Consider the following 23,174-nt stretch of genomic DNA (forward strand, 5'->3'; position numbering starts at 1 on the left):
CGAACCATTTCAACTCCCCCTCCCATTCCTCAGACGACATGTCCATCCTGGGCCTCCTGCAGTGCCACAACGATGCCACCCGAAGGTTGCAGGAACAGCAACTCATATTCCGCTTGGGAACCCTGCAGCCCAATGGTATCAATGTGGATTTCACAAGCTTCAAAATCTCCCCTCCCCCTACTGCATCCCAAAACCAGCCCAGCCTCCCTAACCTTTTCTTCCTCCCACCTATCCCCTCCTCCCACCTCAAGCCGCACCCCCATCTCCTATCTACTAACCTCATCCCGCCCCCTTGACCTGTCTGTCCTCCCTGGACTGACCTATCCCCTCCCTAACTGCTCACCTACACTCACCTTTACTGGCTCCATCCCCGCCTTTTTCGACCTGTCTGTTTCCTCTCCACCTATCTTCTCCTCTATCCATCTTCTATCCGCCTCCCCCTCTCTCCCTATTTATTTCAGAATCCCCTTCCCCTCCCCCATTTCTGATGAAGGGTCCAGGCCCGAAACGTCAGCCTTCCTGCTCCTGTGATGCTGCTTGGCCTGCTGTGTTCATCCAGCTCTGCACCTTGTTGTCTCGGATTCTCCAGCATCTGCAGTTCCTACTATCTCTGCCCTTAGAAATATATCATTAAGTGCTCAGAGGGGAGTGCATTTGCGAGAGTTCTCATCAAGCAGAACTTAAGCAGCAGTTCTCATTGGGCAGTCCTTATCAGGCAGATGGAAGATGGACCAGAAGAAGAGGAAGACTCACTGAAGAGTTCTCCAGCAGAGTTCTTCAGGTAGAAAGCAGGATGATGAACATTAACAAGACCAATGCATTCCATGCCAACAACCTGTTGCCCTTGAGAATAGTTGATTGATACCAAATTGTTTAGAGAAAAATAAACTGCAGATGCTGGAATCCAAGGCAGATAAACCGGAGGCTGGAAGAACATCGCAGGCCAGGCAGCATCGAGAAGAAAGGAGCAGTCAACATTTTTGGGTATTACCCTTCTTTAGGCCTTTGATACCAAATTGTCATGGCCGTATACTTTCTTTTAGTTAACAATGTCATTTCTGAGCTGTTGCTTCTTAAAGAAAACTCAGAAAATTACTGACAAAGTCAACTGCCTATTAGGTAACTGATCACGAATTCCCTAAGATTGACAGTTGTATAAGGCTAACTGAAAAGGCTTATAAAGTGACCAAAAATAGTAATAAATGTGAGGATTGGCAAGTTTAAAAATACAGGGAAAGGAGGGGTAAGAGACTGATTAGGAAATGGACAATAGAACACAAGTGCAATCTCGAAAAGCAAACATGATAAAAGCTTCTGCAAGTGGGTAAATAGAACTGTAGGATTTAGCTATACATTTGTCTAAGACAACTGAGGGTCCACTTAAAAACAGACAAGAGAATTTAATAGGGAATTTGCATCTGTTTTACTGTATAAGAAAAAGTATAAGAAATCTCTCAGAATTAGAGATCCGAGTGACTAAGGAGAATGAGAAGCTGAAGGAAATTGCAAGAAGGTTGTACTGGAGAAGTTAATTGGGCTGAAAATTAATAAGTCCCCAGGACCTCGTTTACTGCATGGTTAGTAAGAAGTACTGTCAGTGTGAAACTGCAGCCAGGACAAAGCTTTGAGTGAGTTACTGACTATGCTGTTGGAAATTTTGGTTTAAAGTAGAAATTTGGTGCAAAGGGGGAACAGATGCTTTAATTAGGGTTTACTGCACAAAGTAAATTTTCCAGGGCAAGATCCTAAGTGGATATGGATAAAAGCCATGTCGAGAAGCCTACCTTCTGACTGATGTCACAAGCTACAGCTAGACAAGTGAGGGAAAGAAGCTTACTATGAGCAGGATTGATGATTATTTCTAGCCTTCAAAGTTGGTCTTTTTCCCCAGAATAGGAGAGTCCAAAACTAGAGGGCCTAGGTTTAAGGTGAGGAGGGAAAGGTTTAAAAGGGATCTGAGGGGTGATTTTTTTTCACTAAGAGAGTGGTGTGTTTATGGAATTAACTGCCGGACAAAGTGGTGGAGGCCGGTACAATTACAACATTAAGACATCTGGATGGGTGTATGACTAGGAAGGGTTTAGAGGGATATAGGCCAAATGCTAGCAAATGGGACTACATTAATTTAGGATATTTGGTCGACATGGACAAGTTGGATTGAAGGGTCTGTTTCCATGCTGTACATCTCTATGACTAAAGCTAAGAGGTCAATTTGTGTTTCGGTCTCCAGTGTTTTCTTAAAAGTAACTTAAGTATTAGATTGATACTAGTGATTTTTTTGTGCTTCATAAAAGCAATATCAGTACAGGGAATTGAGAAAAATTAATTTCTAAGTTGAATCAAATGTGTTAGTGATGGCAGGACAGGTGCTGCAATGCAGATGCGATATGTGCAAGTTGCTGGACACCAATGTGATCCAGAGTGAAGACATCTGTAGTAAATGTTTGCAGCTTGAAAATCTTTGAATCAGAGTTGAGGAGCTGGAGTCTGAGTTACAGACATTGCTCTACATCAGGAAAGGGAAAAGTTACTGGAAACATTGCTACAGGGGGCGGTCATTCCCCTCAGATTAAGTCTTCAAAACTAGTCCGTGATCAGGAATAGGAGGGTGTGACTGCAGGCGAGGCAGTTGAGGTCCTGGGGGTTAAAATTGGGGAGACTTAGTCCCTGCAACTGTCCAACAGTTAGGAAGTTCTTGCAAACTATACAGACAAGAGTATGCAGAGAGGATGAGAAGAGAATCTGCTCAGGGTTCCCTCAAATGTGCAGGTGTATTTCCATTCTGACAGCCTCTCGAGGGGAAACATCTGTACTGTTTTTTTCAGTCCTGTTTCGCATCTTACGCACCTAATTAGATCTTTCTAAACTCTAGAAAGTATAGGCCTAAATGGCGCAATCACTCCTCATAAGAAATAAGCCACCCATCTACAGGGTGTTCCTGACTTATGAGCAAGATCCCATCGTACACTTAATTTTAATGATCTGACATGCAAATATCTGCTTGTACTTGCAGATATTTTATATTGGACTGTATTGCGTTCCGTCTTGTGGACAAATTGACTTACAAACATGCTCCAGAATGGAACCCTTTTGTAATCCAGGGACGGCCTGTATCTTGATGTCATCTGCAAATTTGGTTATAGTACATTATATCCCTGCATCCAAGTAATCAATGTAGATTGTAAATAATTGGTGCCTGAGGACTTGCCAATCCGAAAAAGACCTATATATCCTGACTCTATTTTCTGTTGGTGATTGCTTTACGTTCCTACTTTTCAATAGTCTTAGCATCACCTGTTACCATTGGGATGGTTTCAGTGTTCTCTGTCGTGAAAATGGAGTCAAAATATTGATTTAGTGTCTCTGCCATTTCTTATCATTCTCTATCGATGAAACATTCACTTTGGCTACTCTTTTGTATTGTTATCCATTTTTATATTTTACACTAATATTCTTTCATAATTAATCTTTTCTTTCTTTACTACATTTTTGGTCACCCTTTAATGATTGTGCGTCTTGATCTCCATTGATAAATCATTTTGCACTACAGCACTGAAACTTCCTTTGCAAAACTACGTCACCTGTTTTCCTTTTGTTGTCCTTCCAAAACATTTGGATTTTTGACTCCCAGTCCTGGATTCGCTATAACCACATCTCTGTAGTCACTACCAAAAAATACCTATTTGTCTCTATTGACATTGTTAATTTTATTGCAAATGCTACAGCATTCAGATACAAGCCTTTAAGTTTGACCTAGTATCAATTTTCCCTATTCTTGTAGGATTACTTTGTACAATAGTGTGCACACATTGTCCCTTCCTTTCATTTTCTTGTAAATCAGTCTCAGAAACTGACATTTCTATCTTCTCTGTAGTTTGATTTTTTTTTAAGAAAAATTTGATCTATGCAACTAACAACTCACCCCCTCACTATTTATTTTAAAGCCCTGATTATATAATTTGCCAAAATGCTGGTCCTAACATGATTCAAGCAAAGCTTGTTGCAGACCGCTCTCTGTTCTTAGTGGATGCATTAGTTGTACCTTTTCAAAAACAGTTGGATTGTGGAGAAGCAACAGAGGTTTGGAAAATTGCTATTGTAAAACCTCTATTCAAAAAGAGAGGCCAAAAACAGATAATTATAGGCTGATTAGCCTAATATTTGTTGTTGGGGAAGTATGGAATCAATTATTTGTGAAGTAATAGCAGTACGTTTGGAAAATTGTAGTCTAATCAAGCAGAGTCGACGTGGTTTTATGGCGGCACAATAGCTCAGTGGTTAACACTGCTGCCTCACAGCGCCAGAGACCCAGGTTCAATTCTACACTTGGACGACTGTTGGTGCGGAGTTTACACGTTCTCCCCGTGTCTATGTGGGTTTTCTCTGGGTGCTCCAGTTTCCTCCCACAGTTCAAAGACGGGCATGCTAGGTGGATTGGCCATGCTAAATTGCCCATAGTGTCCAGGGATGGACACTATCTGACCTTTAAGTAATGTTCATCTCACAGGGATGTGTAGTTTATGTGGATTAGCCATGGGAAATGCAGGGTTACACTAGGGGAATGATTCTATGAAAGAAAAATCATGTCTGACTAATTTATTCGAGTTTTTCGAGGAAGTCTCAACCAGAGTGGATAGAAGGAAACCAGTAGACGTGTCGTATTTAGACTTCCAGAAGTCTTTTGATAAAGTACCTCACAAATGGATAAGTAGAAGATAAGCAACCACTATGTTGGAGGTACTACATTGGCATGGATAGAGAATTGGCTAATGGCAGGAATCAGCAAGTGGAATAAGGAGTTCTAATGAAGAGTCACCAGATTCAAAACATTGACTCTGCTTTCTCCCCACAGATGCTGCCAAACCTGCTGAGTTTTGCCAGCAATTCCTGTTTTCGTTTGTGGGATTCTTTTTTTCTGATTGGTTACCCATGACCAGTAGCTTTCTACAGGATCAGTGCTGGGACCGCAACTGTTTATAATATGCATTAATGACTTAAAAGAGGGAAGTGAATGGTACTGTAGCCAAATTTGTAGACACCACAAAATTAGGTGGAAAGGCAGTTGCAAGATGGATACAAACAATTTACAGAGAGAAATTGATAGAATAAATAAATGGACAAAAAGTTGGCAAATGAAGTATAATGTAGGAGAATGTGAAGTTGTTCATTTTGGAAGGGATAACAAAAGTCAGTATTATTTAAATAGAGAAAAACTGCACAAAGCTACAACACAAAGGGACTTGGGGGTACTTGTATATGAAATGCAGAAATCTAGCAGGTAATCAGGAGGCTAATGGAATGTTGGCCCTTATTTCAAGAGGGTTGGAATATAAGATTAGGGAAGTCATGCAGCAACTATATTAGGTGCTGGTGAGACCACATCTGGAGTACTGTGAGCAGTTTTTGGTCCCCTTATTTAAGGAAAGATATTTCATTGGAGGCAGTTCACAGAAGGCTCACTAGAATGATCCCTGATAAGGAGGGATTGTCTTATGAGTAAAAGCTAAAGAGATTGGTACTGTACTCATTGAAGTTTAGAAGAGAGAGATGATCTCATTGAAGCACATATGATTCATAAGGGGCTTGACAGGGTAAATGCTGAGAAGATGTTTCTGTCGTGAGAAAGTCTCTGAGCAGAAGGTGTAGTCGCAGAATAAAGGGGTACCAATTTAAAGACTGAGATGAAGAGGAATTTCTTTTCTCAGAGGGTTGAGTGTATTTTGAACTCCTTGCCATAGAGAGCTGTAGGGGCAGTGTCCTTGTTTATAGTTAAGGCTTAGGTGATCAGCTGGGGAATCGAGGGTTAAGGGAAAATACAGGAAACGGAATGTGCAGAATATTGGATCAACAATGATTCTGTTGAATGGCGGAGCAGACTAAGCGGCCTACTCCTGTTATGAGAGATAGCAAGAGCTGCAGATGCTGGAGTCAGAGGCAACACAGTGTGGAGCTGGAGGAACACAGCACGCCAGGCAGCATCAGAGGAGCAGAAAAGTTGACGTTTCGGGTCGGGACCCTTCTTCAGAAAAAATTCCCAACCCAAAATGTCAACTTTCCTACACCTCTGATACTGCTCCTGTTCCTATTTCATTTGGTCTTATGGTCATAACCTCTCTACTTTTGCATTCAATTCACCTTGCATTAAACCATAACATTGTATTTGCTTTATTGATTACTTACTGTACGTGCAATCTAAACATTTTTGTGATTCATTCACTAGTTTCAACCAGTTTCAGCTACTTTTTTTTCCCCAGAAGTTTTGATTTCCCATCTCAATCTTGGTTTACATAGAAACTGAAAAAGTTTCATTTCTTAGTTTCCCTTTTCAATTAGGGTCTGTATCAAAAAATGCAAATTTTGCGACTATCACTGTTTTCCCATGCATATGGTCAAGGCCATTAGAGGGTTCTTGTATTTGTGGACAAATGTTAGATAGAGGGTAAGTGCCTTTATTGTACTGCTTGTATGCCAGGAGCTGCAAGGGAGAGTAGGAAAGAGGGGTGGGAAGCTTCAGAGGTGAGGGAAGAACAATTCAAAAGGTTTTTGGTTGAGGGGTATGGGTTCGGATCAACTATTTGATGAGCATTAAAGGAAGATGTTGCGGATATTGATAGATCTGGATTTGCTGAGTAAAATGTGGAGTTCCTGTCAGCAAAATTAGAAGCTTGATTTCCCTGTGTAATTATGCTTCTTGTTTTTTTTTAACAGAAATCTTTAGAAACCAGACTAATTTACATTGTTAAGGAACCTGCTAATGCATTATTTGGAGCTATGGTGAGGTCTGATCCCTAATATTTGTGTGACTCTGATCCTAAGGGACATGTCAAATTGCCTAACACTTGAAGAGTGTTAGAGAAATTCAGATTTCAACTTGGAGTATTGATGGCACTTCACAAGTAATTGATTATCTGTGAAGTTACTTTTTACTCTTTAATGTACTAAAAAAATGCTGCATATGCACAGGTTATGTAATGTCCTTTTTGTCCTGAGATTTTCAACTTTTCCAAATATTTCACACAACAATTTAAAGGACCTATGCATTTAGATGAATCAGGTTTTGGAAAAGACTAAGAGGGTACATTGTGATTGATTTATTTATGGGGAGGGGTGAGAATTATGTTGATTTCAGGATATATTTTACTGAAATTCTGTTCATTTTCTAGGATTTTGATATTAATGCATTTTGGTTTGTGCAGTTACTTTAAATCCGTTCTGTTTGTATTTTACTCCAGTAGCTGTTTTGGCTGGAATTTGTAAACTTTAGAGTAGGAAAATCTGTAACAATAGTCTGTAGGAATGCAGCCATCATATTCAAATAACGCTAGGGTTTCCTGATTTACTTTATTGGCAATTAATTAGTGGTATAGTTGAAGGAGAGGCAAACTGTTCTGTAAAAACTTCAGCTGGCCCAATCTCCAGCACTTTTGATAACCTCTCCTTTTCCTCAGAGCATAAGTAATCTGATGTTTAAGTTCTTCAACCTGTCACTAAGTACTCTTGTCTTTATTTAAATACTATAAAGCAGTGACACTATGTTTGTTTACTATGTGGCCTTGTAAAACTCAGGAATCTTAAAACATTTACTGCAAAAAGCAGAGACAACAAGGTGCAGGGCTGGATGAACACAGCAGGCCAAGCAGCATCATAGGAGCAGAGAGGCTGACGTTTCGGGCCTAGACCCTTCATCCATGTGATAGAGGCAAAATCCCAGTCAGTATCTACTGTGCTTGGTACCTACTTGTGCTATGCAATTTGCATTGAGCCTAGAAACTGAGAGCATTATCTCATTTGCAGTCAAATAACAATTTTATATCATTATGTTTCTGGTAGATTTGTGCCCCAGCAGGACACCAGGGCTGATGTGTTTCTATGCCACCAGACATTTTTATATATTGATGTAAAAGAAAAGACATAATATTATCTAAATTCAGGGTAAGTTTCAGTATGAATAGATACGAATGAAACAGTAAAGGTGAATAAAGGATAAAAATATTGGCACTCTGAACTTGTACTACACAGGGCATTGGTGAAGCCACACCTGGAATATTATGTGCAGTTTTGGTCATTAGGTCTAAGGAAGGATGTTCTTGTTGTAGAGAGAGTGTAGCGAAAGTTCACCAAATTGATTCCTGGGATGGCAGGACTGATGCATGAGGAGAGATTAGGTGAGTTAAGATTGTATTCACTGGAGTATAGATGAATGATGGGGGATCTCATTGAAAGCTATAAAATTCCAAAAGAACTAGATAGGTTAGATGTGAGGAGAATGTTCCTGATGGGGGGAGGTCCAGAATCAGGCATTGTGATTTAGGGTAAGGGGTAAACCTTTTAAGACTGGATGAGGAGAAATTTTTTCACTCGGAGTGGTGAACCTGTAGAATTTACTACCACAGAAAGTGGCTGAGGCCAAAACATTTGTGTTTTAAAGAATAAAGTAGATATAGCTCTTGTGGCTGAAAGGATACCGGGCGAGGACAGGATCAGGGCATTGAGCATGATGATCAGCCATGATCATATTGAATAGCAGAGCAGGCTCGAGGGGGCAAATGGCTGTTCCCAACTCCTATGTTTCTACTAACCTCCTATTTGTTTTGAAATTTGCACAGTTAAATAACCATACAGATTGTAGGTTTCTGGATAATTAAATTTGTAGCACATTTCCAGTCATGGTCTCAGCTATTATTCTATACTTCAATAAATCTCTATGAAATGGCTATTGTAATGTCTGCGCTTGTGAAATAAAGAAGAAAAGACAATATAACGCGTTGAAACTCAAAACTTAAAATCACTTCCTTTAATGACTCCATGCTTTAGTTTAAAATTGAGCAGACCTAATAAAATAGTTGAAAATGATTGTGAAAAAGAAACCATCCCATTCTATCAGTTTGTAGTTTTACTTTCCATGGGAATGCTTTTGGCTAACAGACTGCAGGTGAAAGTATTGTTTAATAGCACAGTTGACTTTATAAAGATGTCCAGTTCAGTTTTTGTTTACAGGTCGGAGGAACCCATTGCCTGAAGGTAAAATAAAGAGTTACATGTATCAACTATGTAAGTCCCTTGATTACATGCACAGGTAAGGAAAGTATATGCAGTGAAAATAGGTATCATAAATACTTTCCAGCCAATAATGTTAAGCTAAGTACTAAACTGATAAAGAAGGTGTACACACATGGGATCCAGGGTAACTTGGCAAATTGGATCTAAATAAAAACCGGAAGAACTATGGGTGCTTTAAATCAGAAACAAAAACAGAAGTTGCTGGAAAAGCTCAGCAGATCTGGCAGCATCTGTGAAGAAAAATCAGAGTTAAAGTTTTGGGTCCAGTGACCCTTCCTCAGAACTGATGGTAGCTAGGGGAGGGGTTAAGGAGTAAACGATAGGTGGGGATAGAGCCCAAAGAAAGAGAAGAACAGTTGGACAGTGGAAAGAGTTGATAACAATCTAGCTAGGAGGATGAATAACTGTTAATGGGAGCTGTTAGTGACTAACAATAGGTAGTGTATAATGGCAGGCTATGTGTTAACAAGACCTGGTGTGTGGGCTAGGGGGCTAGGACATGGGAGAGTTCACGCCCCAAATTTATCGAACTCAGTATTGAGTGCCAAGGGCTGCAGGGTCCCTAAGCGGAAAACTAGGTGCTGTTCTTTCAGCTTGTGCTGAGCTTTGCTGGAACACTGCAGCAAGCCTGAGGCAAAGATGTTGGCCAGGGAACAGGGTGGTGTGTTAAAGTGGCAGGTAAGTGGAAGCTCAGGGTCTTTTTTTTTTTTGAGGGCAAAACATAGATGTTCCGCAAAGTGGTCACCCAATCTACATTTCATTTCTCCAATGTAGAGGAGACCACGTTGTGAGCAGCAAATGCAGTAGACTAGATTGTGTGAAGTGCAGGTAAACTGCTGCTTCACCTGGAAGGTATGTTTGGGCCCTTGGAAACTTGGGATGGAGGAGGCAAATGGGCAGGTGTTTCACCTTCAGCAGGGAAGGTGCTGTGGATTTTGGGAGTGAAGGAAGAGTAGACCAGGGCGTCCTGGAGGGAACGGTCGCTGTGGAAGGCGGACAAGGGCCGGGAGGGGAATATGTGTCTGGTAGTGGTATCTTGGTGGAGGTGGCAGAAATGGTGGCTGATAATCTTCTGGATGTGGATGCTGGTGGGATGACAAGGGGAACCCTATTGGTGTTGTGGGAGGTAAGGGAGGGAATGAGGGCAGATGTGCAGGAGATTGGTCAGACAAATTGGCTTAGTGGTAGGAGTAGACAAGATTGTGGTTGAAGGATGTTTATGTGGTGTGACTGGAGGCCAGTAGGCAGATCAGTGGCAGATGGAATTTAATCCTGAAAAGTGTGAGGTGATGCACTTTGGAAGAAGTAACAAGACAAAGGAGTACTAAATGAATGGCAGGACACTAGGAATCTCAAAGTATTGAAGGGTGATTAAGAAGGCATATGGGACACTTGCCTTTATCGGTTCGTGGCATAGATTATATGAGAAAATCTATTAAATTGGAAGCTGTACCAAACATTTGTTAGGCCACCGCTGGAGTATGCTGTAGAGATCTGGCTACCACACAGTAGGAAGGACAAGTTTACACTATAGGGGGTACGATATTGTCTGGGTAGAATGTTTTAGCTACAGAGAGGGGTTGGATAGGCTCGGGCTGTTATTCTTTTAAATCAATGGAGCCTGAGGGGAACTTAATTGAGGTATATAAAATTGTGAGGGGCGTGGATAGATTGGAGAGGAAAGCAGATCCCTTAGTTCAAGGGGGCATAATTTTAAGGTGAATGCCAGGAAGTTTAGAGGGGAATAAGGGAAATGTTTTTTCACCCTGAGGGTGCAGAGAATCTGGAATACACTGCTTGGGTGGGTAGTAGAGGCAGGATACCTCACAGCCATTAAAAAGTACTTGTATGAGCACTTGAAGTGTCGTAACATTCGAGGTTATGAGTCAAGTGCTGGGAAGTAATATTAGTATAGATAGGTAATAGGTTTTTTTTCGGTGCAGAAAAGTGCCAAAGTGCCTTGACTGTACTGCATGACTTGTCTCTATTTGCTAATTACTAAGTAATTAACTTAAGATGTTTAATTTTTAAGGACTGAATGCTTCTTTTGGCATTGTGGTAGCGTCCCTACCTCTGGACCACACGGTCAGGGTTAAAGTCGCCCTGTTCCAGAGGAGTGTAATATCCTCTCTGAAAAGGTTGACTAAGTATCTAAATTTAAGGACTGTTTTGATGGATTATAGTGCCAATAATCTATTCAGGATGTACATGTACATAGAAAAAAGTATCTCCGTTGATAACAGTTCATTGCGATACCAACAATATAGTGATGAAATTGATGAGAAAATTATACATGAAAATCATGGAGCAACTCATTATTTTACCTAAGCTTTTATTCATCACAGAAATGGGATTTTTCACCGAGATGTAAAGCCAGAAAACATTTTAATTAAGGTAAGATTTTTTTTTTTTCAAATGTGGTTCAACACTCAGTAGTATAGAGTATAGAGTAATGGGATTTATTTGTAAATCCTTTCATAGGATGCGAGCATTTTTATCCGGACCAGCATATATCTCTCCCATTTGGTGAGCCACCTTCTTGAACTGCTGCAGTCCATGTATTGTAGGAACACCCATAATGCTTTGGGAATGGTGTTGCAGAATTTTGACCCAATGACCATGAAGGACTACAATCTTGTTCTAAGTCGGGATGGTGTATGACTTTGAAGGAAATTTGTGGGTGGTGTTATTGCCATGTGCCCCGCTGCCCTTGCTCTTCCATTTTGGTTTGTAGGCTTGAAGGTGATGTCAAATGAGCCAAAGCTCTTTTGTCCGACCATTCTGCTCTGAAGAAGGGTCACCAGACTCCTATATTGGAAAACACAATCCTACAGAACTATATGTCAGAAATAATTAACATCAAGTGTGGCATGCCAACACTCAGTAACAGCTGGAAGACCCAGCATTCTGTGGTGCCCAGGACACTGAACAACTTTTTGCCGTTCTTAACAGAATGAAAAGAACATATTTATGCAGTATCTTTCCTCATGATAGATCAAACTGATCAACTGCTAATAATTTTACTTTGAGGCACATATTTAGCATTATTACATATGCAAATATAACAACAAATTTCTGCCCAACACAGTCATATATACACATATCAACATGGCTAGCAGACGGATGAAAAAGGAACTTTTTTTCTTTATTCATTCACGGGATAAGGGCATCACTGGCCATGCAGCATTTATTGCCCAATCCTAATTGCCCAGAGGGCAGTTGAGAGTCAACTACATTGCTGTGGGTCTGGAGTCACATGTAGGCCAGACCAGGTAAGGATGGCAGTTTTCTTCTCTGAAAGGACATTAGTGAACCAGATGGCTTTTTCCAACAATTGACAATGGATTCATGGTCATCATTAGATTCTTAATTCCAGATATTTTACTGTATTCAAATTCCACCATCTGCCATGGTGGGATTCGAACCCGGCTCCCTAGAACACAATCTGGGTCTCTGGATTAATAGTCCAGTGATAAATTGGACTTAAGTTACAGAAAAAGGGGTGATGCATGTAATTCTATCCACAAAATACTCCAAAGTTAAAAACAAACAGGAAATATACAGCAGCATTTATCTTTATGGTGTCACTATGGTGACAATAAAAAAAAGGTTATAGGAGTCTGCATAGTTGAACAACCTAGAGAAAAATCTGTAATTAATCCATCATGAATCTCTACTGTTCAGCACATGACTTTCCAGTTGGAGACTCTACGTTATGTTGCAAAGATGAACACCTGCATCAGGGATATCTATCATTTGTGAAAAATTTGGAAAAACCTATCATTGGCTGTGAAGAGACTGAAAAATCATATGATAGTCTGGGGAACTCTTCCTTATGCCAATGATACATTTGGACTGGGCCATTACGCCAGCCCAACACGCATCCTGAAGTTTCAAAGCTAGCTTGTAATTCTTGCACTGTCAAATTCCAATGTACTTTTTAGCAACCATCCACATTCACTATTCACTATTCCCATTCACTATTCCCCATCTACCAATTTAGATAAGGCATATACCACATTGTCATGGACCTAAAGTCTCAACATGTAATATACTAACAGGCCATTTAGTTTGAGATGGTCAATTGGATAAGATGGTAATTGATCCAGCAAAAGTCAATACCAAGTATGGCATATATGTTGTGGACATGTCTGTAGTTCCCTTTGTCTCGCTGTCAGAACAGGTGCTGGGTCCACTGCTTTTCGTCACTCATAAATGATTTAGATGTGAACAAAGGAGGTATGGTCAGAAGGTTTGCAGATGACACCAAAATTGGTGGTGTAGTGGACAGCAAAGAAGGTTACCTCGGAGTACAACAGGACCTTAATCAGATGGGCCAGTGGGCCGAGGAGTGGCAGATGAAGTTTAATTTAGATAAATGTGAGGTGCTGCGTTTTAGGAAAGCAAATCAGGGCAGGACTTGTACACTTAATAATAAAGTGCTGGGGTGTGTTGCTGAACAAAGATTTTGGAGTGCAGGTTCATAGTTCCTTGAAAATGGAGCCACAGCTGGACAGGATAGTGAAGAAGGTGTTTGGTATGCTTGTCTTTATTGGTCAGTGCATTGGGTATTGGAGTTGGGAGGTCGTGTTGTGGCTGTACAGGACATTGGTGATGCCACGTTTGGTGTACTGTTCAATTCTGGTCTCCCTGCTATAGGAAAGATGTTGTGAAACTTGAAAGGGTTCAGAAAGGATTTACAAGGATGTTGCCAGGGTTGGAAGGCTTGAGCTATAGGGAGAGGCTGAACTGGCTGGGGATATTCTCCCTAGAGCGTCAGAAGCTGAGGGGTGACCTTTATAGAATTTTGTAAAATCATGAGGGCCTATATCCCATATGCTTTCTTCACCACTTAATGTACTTCTCCTGCTACCTGAAGAGAACAGTGAACATGTACACCAAGGTTTCTCTGATCCTCAGTGCTTGCCAGGGTCTTACTGTCTATCTTGTATTCCCTTGCCATGTTTGTCCTGCCCAAGTGTATCACTTGGCTGGTAAACCGTTGCTTCCAGAGTTTTATTCTTTTCTGAGGACACTAGGGCTTTGGTCAACTCATCCAGAGAATAACGGCTAGTTAGCTTCTCCCATGTGCTGTTGTCTAAGACCTCCATTAGAGAAGTCAAGCACAACTGGGAGACCATGCTGCCTGTTGGCTTTGCATCCTACAGTCTGGCATAAAAGGATTTGCTGATCCTCTGGATGTCAGATTGAGATGATGTTACCAAACCATCATCTTCCTTCAGGCTGTTGATCACAGAACTCTCCCATGCACTTTCTGGAAGAAGAAACTTAAGCTATCTGTAGAATTAGCAGTTGTCACCTCAGTCAAAAGCAGTGAACATGAAGGACCAGGTACAAAAACAGAAATTTCTGCAGAAGCTCGGCGGGTCTGGTAGCATCTTTGGGAAGAAAGCAGAATTGGCATTTTGAATCCCGTGACTCTTCATCAGAACAAGGACCAGATACATTATTGCAGCCAAAGAGATTTTTCTACGAAAAGCTGTGTCTTCACTGCAGGCAGTAGGTCAGGTCAAAGTGTTCTGGCCTTCTGCTCATCATATAGAATGACCATCAATCCCAGAGGATTATGGTTAGCAACCAAACTAGATGAGCACAACAGTTACCACTGCAACACCATTCCCTGCAACAAAATGGAAAGCCTGGAAAAGTAACATCACCTAGGAATCAGCTGATAACAGAGGACCATTAGGAAACCTGAACAATCTAAATACTATGGGAAAAAAAATCAATGAAGGGGGATGTTTGGAGAAATACGGTTGTACCCTTTTAGTGTATTGCCTGGTTTGCTGTAGTCATGTGACCTCCATGTCTTGCAGTATGTTTGCAGTCTGTCAGAACAATTAAGGACACACCACTTTTAACAGCAGGAGACTCAAATCTTTTCAGTGATGGGAGAAGTTTGGCAGACTGACCCAACATACTTTAACAATGGAGATAGGAAGTCAGACAGAATTTTGATCTTGTTGTCCAGCCAATGTAGTCTAAAGCAATTTTCTTTCACATCGTTTCTTCTCCATTTTCCCTGCTACAATATTGCATCTCTCAGCTCGCAAATTACCTACTGGCATGGTAACCTTATGGGAAATCTATGCCACCTTCAGTCCAAAATTAAACCATTTTAACCTCTGTCATAAGGGTTCAGTATGCAAGTGGTGTTTGTGTGTTCACTCACATATACACTGAACTTGGTGTCAATTTTAAATAAGAAAAACCAAAGAACTTTACATGCTGGAAATCAGAAACAAAAGTAGAAATTTCTGGAAAAAGACTCAGCAGGTCTGACATCATCTATGGAGAGAAAGCAGAGTTCATGTTTTGGATCCAGTGACGACTCTTCAGGACTGATTTGTAGCAAGGAAAAGGTTGGTATATATGCTGAAGACTGAGTGGCAGGAATAAACAATAGGTGGAGGTGGTGCCCAGAGAGAGAGAACAACAATTGGGCAGACAAAGGAATGTGTAAAGGTCAGCCTGGGAGAATCAAGAGCTACAAATGGAGATCTTTAGTAGCTCACGATGGGTTGGTTGTGGTAGCAGCCCATGTGATGACAAGGGTAAGGACATGGGAAAATGTGCTCAGGTTCTAAAATTATTGAACCCAATATTGAATCCTGAGGCTGCAGGGTCCCCAAGTTGAAAATGAGATGTTGTTCGTCCAGCTTGTGCTGAGCTTCACTGGAGCACTACAGCAAGCATGAGAGAGAAAGAGACATTGGCCAGGGAACACGGTGTGTTGATGTGGCAGGCAACAGGAAGCTTAGGATCACTTGTGGTCAGAACATAGATGTTCTGCAAAGCTATTGCCTCTGCTTAACGTTAATTCTGCTTTCTGGCCACAGATGCTGTCAGACCTGCTGAGTCTTTCCAGCAAGTTCTGTTTTCTTTAGGGTCAATTTTGTTTCATTCTCTAAAGCATGTGAGAAATAGGGTGAAATCCTGGAAGAAGTAGCTAATTTCAGTACTGTGGGTGTACCCCTACACCGCAATGTGTGCAGCAGTTCAAGAAGTGGATTGATCACTCCAGGGCAAATAGGGATGAACAACAAAATCTGGCCTTACCGATTAATTCCCACATCCCATGAAAGAATAATAAATAATTTTTCATGTCTTTAGAACCACCTCTTGGCAAGGTAGGTATTCATCATTCATCATTCTCAAGTACTAACTCAGCCTTTTGTTGACAGAGGATAAAAGTACTTGAGGACCAAGATCTCACTGCAAGACTAAGGTCACAGTTTATTGGGGAGCAGTAATCCCTGTTCTTGTGTGTTCTTTAGAGACTTGGATATGAGCTGTTGCTTGAGCAATAAGGATTGGTGTCTATCCAGAATTTGTGCTTACCTACAGAATGTGATTGGACAGTAATGTTTGAGAAATTGTGAATAAAGTATGTTATTGTTCTGAAATGAATAGCTATCTTTCAAATTGATTATTGAGAGCTACGTAATGATTTGGGCTTTTCACTGAAATAAAATGTTAAAGACTAAAATCAAGAACAGGTTTGAAGGCTGTCCACTCAGCCTTGTGAAAATTCAGGTGGTAACACATGATTGACTTTGTTTTTGCTTAGTGAATTTGATTACAATACTTAGAGGGAAATTTGATTTGAAAGAGTAGCTAACTGTGCCTTGAATTACTGATATTCACTGAAATAGAGGCCTGTACTTTTGTCATGATCAGATCTGTTAGCTGAGGTTAGTAACTTCTTCCATTTGGTCCCTTAGATGTCTCCAACTTACAATCTAAATAAAATCTTTCAGTAAAGGAAACTGAAGTAGACAAATGAAGTGGATTTTATGATGTTTTCTGTAACTGAACAGTTTATTCATTTCGAAAGGTGATATTTGTAACTACGCCATGTTTTAAATGTGCTGGGTTTACCTTGCAGCAAAACTTACTGAAGTTGGCAGATTTTGGTTCCTGTAGGAGTGTCTACTCAAAGCAGCCATATACAGAATATATTTCTACCCGATGGTATAGAGCCCCTGAATGTCTTCTTACAGATGGGTACTACAGCTTCAAAATGGACATCTGGAGCACAGGCTGTGTTTTCTATGAAATAACAAGGTGAACTTTGAACTCTACTGTTATATAAATATTATGTGATGTTGTTGAAAAATGTTTGTCCTAGACCATTAAGATGTAAGAGCAGAAAAAGGCCATTTGGCACATCTCTGCCATTCAATTAAATCATGGCAATCAGCAAATCCGATAATCCTCAACTCCACTTGCCTGCCGTTTCCCTTAACCCTTAATTCCCTCACTGGCTAAAAGTCTGTCTGTCTCACCTTTGAATTTACTTAACGACCCAGCCTCCAGAGCTCTCTGTAGTAAAGAATACCACAGATTCATGACCCTCTGAGAGAAGAAATGCCTCCTCATCTCTGCTCTAATCGGGCAACCCTCTACTCTGTGATTATGCCCTCTGGTGCCTTCTCTCAAAGTGGAAACACCCTCTCTGTGTCTACTGTGTCAAGTTCCCCTAAGAATTGTATAGGTTTCAATAAGGTTGCCTCTCATTCTTCTAAATTCCCATTAAGTACAAGCTCTCATCAAAGACACTCCCTCTGTTTCAGAGATCAACTTAGTGAGGCTTCTCTGGACTGATTCCAATGCTAGTATATTCTTTCTTACAAAAGGGAACCAAAACTGTTCCAGCTATGGTCTAACAAGTGCCTTGTATAGTTTTAGTATGACTTACCTATTTTTATACTCCGTTTCCTTTTGAAATAAAGACAACGTTGTGTTTGCATTCCTTAAACCTGCTGAAGTTGAATGCTAGCTTTTTGTAATTTATGCTCATCAATTCTAAATTGCTTTGTTCTGTACATTACTGCAGTCTTTCTCCATTTAAATAATAATCATTTCCTCTTCCTGCCAAGGTATAAAACCGTTACACTTTTTCCCACAATACATTTCACGTGCCAAGTTTCTACTTAGGTTAAATGACTATCTTTATCCATCTGCACACTTTGTCATCCTAACCCATGTGCCTTCCCCACCTATTTTTGTTTTATCTGCAAACCTAGCTGCTGTACATTTACTTTCCTCATCCAAGTATTTTATATGTGTGATCCCAATGATGATCCATTCATTATGCATTGCCATCCTTTAAAATATCCCCACCCCCTTTACCAAAACTGTCTGCCTTCTATTAGTTAGCCAATCCTCAATGTATGTTAATATACTACCTCCAACACCATGGGCTCTTATTAGTACCCAAACATGTACTAACTTAAACGTCATGGAAATCCAAATATATTACATCCACTTGTTTCCCTTTATCATGTTTGTTACCTGTTTTACCCTTCATTAAAGTCGTGCTGATTCTGCTTGATTATATTATGTATTTTCAAATGCTCTGTTATTGCATTCTCTACAGTAGAGTCTACATTTTCCCAATAACAGACCTTATGTTAACTGGCCTATCGTTACCTGTTCTTTAACACCTCTGTTTTGAATAAAGATGTTACTTTGGCAGTTTTCCAATTCTCTGGCACTTTTCCAGAACCTAAACAATCTTGGAAGCAATTTTTTTTGATATCCCACGAGGTTCAAGGGACTTAGTAGTCTCTAGCCCCACTAGATTGTCTACTACTTTTTTCTCTAGTCATAGTTACTTATTTCATCCCCCTTTTTTACTCTTTAATTATTTAGTACTTTTGGAAATCTCTTAATGTCTTCTACTTGAAGACTAATGCAAATTAATTCAATTCCTCTGCCATTTCCTGGTTCACTGTCATTATTTCACCAGTCTCATTCTGTAAGGGTCCTATATTCACATTAGCTTGTCTCTTCCTTTTTAATGTATTTAGATTTAGGTTTTATTGTCATGTATTTAAAGAAGCTTCTGCTGTCTGTCTTGATATTACTTGCAAATTTACTCTCAAAGTTTATTACCTTGTATGGTGCAGAAGTTAACTTGCCATATGTCAGCCCAAACCTACAGGTCTGGCTGCATTTTGACAAAGGCTGCTTCAGATCTGAGGTGTTGCAAATAGTGCTGCCCACACCATGCTGCCACCAAAGTTTGCAGTTTAAGCAGTGGGGGATTAGGGAGAGCATTTCAGTAACTGAAGCCCAGACAGCTAAAGATACAGCAATGGATAGTCGGTCAAAGGGAAGGGTTTGCCATGTCCAAAGAGTGAGTCAGTGAGAGGAACATGCAGTTTTGGAGGGAATACCATAAAGAGACTGTTCAAGGCTAAAGAAGGCCACAGAATTCGGGTGACAAATCTGAAACATACCACAGACTTTATACAACTTCAAATCTTTTGAAAATGTTTCCCCTTTGTTAACAATTACATATTCTTAAAGTTAAGTAACTAGCAACTAATCATTATACCAATGGCTATTTTGTTAAATACCACGTTCTGATCTGTATGTTGGATATAAAGCATGAAGCTCTGATTAAAATGCAGTCAATCTGGTTTGGAGTTGAGTTTTACAAGTGTTAGATGAAAAGAAATTCATATTAGGGTTTTTCCATGACCTTCAGGGTGACTAAGAGCACTTCGCCTCCAAGTATAGTTCTGATAATAACAAAAACAGAAGTTGCTGGAAAAGTTCAGCGGGTCTGGCAGTATCTGTGAAGAGAAATTGGAGTTAACGTTTCTGGTCCAGTGACCCTTCCTCAGAAGTTCTGATAGTAATGGAAGAAAGCACAGCAACCAATATACTACAGCAAGATCACTCAAGAAAACTGAAGAAATACACGGGAAGATAATCTGTTGTAGCAGGGCTGGTTGAGAGACAAATAGATAAATGACCTTCTCGTAGCTCGCAAGTATGTTTTCTGCACTCGTTGACATTTAAAAGAATGAGACTAAATCTTACTGAATTATAAGATGCCAAAAGGTCAGGATAGATTCTGGGAAATGTTTCCTCTCATGGGATAATCTACACCAGTTGTGGCGGGAGTGGGGGAGCACAGTTTAAAAGGTGGTGGCAAGGAAAGTATTTCTGTTTGCAGAGATTCATCAAGTCTTTGGAATTTTCTTCCGCAGCAAAATGTGAAACTAGTACTTGGAATATATTCAAGGCTGATTTAGTCAGATTTTTGATCAACAAAGGAGTTTAAAGGTGATGGATTTAGCCAGGAAAGTGGGAGTTAAGATGACAATCAGATCGGCTGTCATCTTAACATGGCAGAATAGGCTCAGTGGGCCAAATGATCTCCTCTGTGGGATGTGGGTGGCACTGGCTAGACCAACATTTATTGCCCATCCCTTATTTCCCTGGAAAAGATCCACAAGTTGTGAACCAGTGCAGTCCTTCAAGTGTAAGGGCACCTATGGTGCTGTTAGTAAGAAGTTGCAGGATTTTGTCCTAGCAAGAGTGAGGAAATTACAATACAGTTTCAGCCAGGATTGTGTGTGGCTTGGAGGGAACTTTGTAGGTGGTGGTGTTTCCATCCATTTGAAGTTCTTGTTCTTCTAGGTGGTATAGTTACAGGTTTGGAAGGTGCTGTGAGAGAACCTTGGTTAATTACTATAGTGCATCTTGTCTGGTGTGCACTGGTGCCAGTGTGTCAGTGGTGAAGAGAGTGAATACTCAGTTTGGGTTCCACCAGGGCCACTCCGTTTCTAATGTCATTACAGCTGTGGTTGAAATGTGGACAAAAGACTGAATTCCAGAGAGGAAATGAGAGTGACTGCCCGTGAGATCAAGGCCTCGATTGATTCAGCATGGAAGCACTGGAAAGATGGGAATCATGTTGGGGGGGCGGTGGGAAGTCTTTACCTGGTTGGCGTCATTTCATTTTTACAACAACAGAAACAGAAGTTGCTGGAAAAGCTCAGCAGGTCTGGCAGCATCTGTGACCCTTACTCAGAACTGGTTGTCATTTCACTTTTGGCTAATTGCAGCTCTTCTGAAGCATCTTGAGACATTTTTCCGTGTCAGAAACATTACATAAAAGTCATTGCATGCGCTTCATATTTTGTCATAAAATCAAAAGGTAATGTTGTTGACTTGCTCGCCGAGCTGGCTTGTTTTCGTTCAGACATTTCATCAGCATACTAGGTAACATCAGTGGAGCCTCTGATGAAGCATTGTTGTTCTACTCCACTTGCAATTTAAACTGTCTGGTCCATTATGGTGAGTAGTGTCATTTCCGGTTTTGATCTGTATGGGTTTGTATATGGGGTCCAATTCTATATGTTTGGTGATTTGAAGTATGGGTTGAAAACCATGCCTCTAGGAATTCCCATGCGTGTCTATGTTTGGCTTGGGCTACTATGGTTAAGTTGTCCCAGTTAAATTGATGGCCTTCATTTTCCAAGTATACTGGTTTTAAGGAAAGTTTGTTGTGTCATTTTGCTAGCTGATGTTCATATATTCTGATGGCTAGTTTCCTTCCTGTCTGTCCGATGTAATGTTTGCGGCAGTCGTTGCATGGTATTTTGTAAACCACGTTCGTTCTGCATGTTTTTGGAATGGGGTCTTTAATCCTTGTGAGTGTTTGTCATGGAGTGGCTGTGGCCTTGTGTGCTACCATGATTCCTAGTGGTCTTCGGAGTCTCGTTGTCAGTTCTGATATGTTCTTGACGTAGGGCAGTGTGGCCAATGTGTTAGGACATCCTGTGTCCTCTTGGTGTCTGATCAAAAGGTAATTACAGATTTCTGACAGTGCCACAATAAGCTAGCCTAGCAATTAATATTGAAACTGCTACTATTAAGTCAAATGTGGCTTCCAAGAGACTAAAATTACAGAACTGCAAAGTGTGTAGGAAAATGTACGTTACGATTTAGGTGTAGAGATTGAAGCAAAGTGCCTTTGACAATGAATATTAGTTTAGAGATTCCAGTGAGCATTCACAACTTTTTAATCAATGTTTACTCCCAGTAATCAATGCTATAGCATTGATGTGGGAATGAAGCAAGATGCACTATTGTCTATGATTAACTTACTGCAGTTTTTAAGAATGGTTGTAAAATTAATGTTTGCAAACTGCCAATGGTTCCATAGTATTCAATGACTGCTTATTAATGATTGATTACCTTTCATAAGTTTCATCCCTGCGGTCTCTTGTACTCATTAATAGACATTCAATTACCATTGCCAGGGCTGAACTGTATGGAAAGGGCACCCTTGTGAATTCTTAGAGAAAGTGGTGATTTGGAACTTTAACTCTTATGTTTCCTTCATTTGTTCAAGTTATTTTTTTGGTATTGTAACATCTTGTCTACAGAAGAACTTCTTTCTAGGTTTTCGGTGAGATATTTTGAGATATTTCTGTATAGAATCATACAGCTCCAAAGCCTATTTGGCACATTTATTCTTTCAGACAGCTGTCATATGCATGATAAATTTCATACATATTCTTGCTGAATTTTTATACATGTAAGTTTTCCTCTTTGTTTTACTTTAATTTACATACTCATGCTTAGGACCATGCTTGTTTTAGTTTATGCTTGGTGCGTTGAATTATATTATCTTCCATGTTCATCGTTATGCCTTCAGAGATCTTCTTCTCAATGTGCCCTTTACTGGAGAGATTATCATGAACCATTTCAACTCCCCCTCCCATTCCTCAGACGACGTGTCCATCCTGGGCCTCCTGCAGTGCCACAACGATGCCACCCGAAGGTTGCAGGAACAGCAACTCGTATTCCGCTTGGGAACCCTGCAGCCCAATGGTATCAATGTGGATTTCACAAGTTTCAAAATCTCCCCTCCCCCTACCGCATCCCAAAACCAGTCCAGCTCGTCCCTGCCTCCCTAACCTGTTCTTCCTCCCACCTATCCCCTCCTCCCACCTCAAGCCGCACCTCCATCTCCTACCAACCAACCTCATCCCGCCCCCTTGACCTGTCCGTCCTCCCTGGACTGACCTATCCCCTTCCTAACTCCCTACCTACACTCACCTTTACTGGCTCCATCCCCGCCTCTTCGACCTGTTTGTTTCCTCTCCACCTATCCTCTCCTCTATCCCTCTTCTATCCGCCTCCCACTCTCTCCCTATTTATTTCAGAACCCCCTTCCCTTCCCCCTTTTCTGAAGAAGGGTCTAGGCCCGAAACGTCAGCCTCTCTGCTCCTATGATGCTGCTTGGCCTGCTGTGTTCATCCAGCCCTGCACCTTGTTGTCTC

General features: G+C 40.7%; 1 protein-coding gene across 4 annotated transcripts in view; it reads left to right on the forward strand.

Annotated features, from left to right (window-relative positions):
• LOC109936931 (MAPK/MAK/MRK overlapping kinase) overlaps nt 1–23,174 on the forward strand; it is a 124,301-nt gene that overhangs the window by 46,753 nt on the left and 54,374 nt on the right. For all 4 annotated transcript variants that reach the window (XR_007262567.1, XR_007262568.1, XR_007262569.1 and 1 more), the window contains 3 exons: nt 8,998–9,076; nt 11,406–11,454; nt 16,970–17,148. Coding sequence is in view for 1 of the 4 variants with exons in the window: in XM_048599643.1 (XP_048455600.1) it covers nt 8,998–9,076; nt 11,406–11,454; nt 16,970–17,148 (307 nt within the window). In the remaining 3 variants the exon portion in view is untranslated. The remainder of the gene's footprint in view (nt 1–8,997; nt 9,077–11,405; nt 11,455–16,969; nt 17,149–23,174) is intronic.

This window comes from Rhincodon typus, chromosome 8 (assembly GCF_021869965.1).
Source record: "Rhincodon typus isolate 14 chromosome 8, sRhiTyp1.1, whole genome shotgun sequence".
Taxonomy (NCBI): domain Eukaryota; kingdom Metazoa; phylum Chordata; class Chondrichthyes; order Orectolobiformes; family Rhincodontidae; genus Rhincodon; species Rhincodon typus.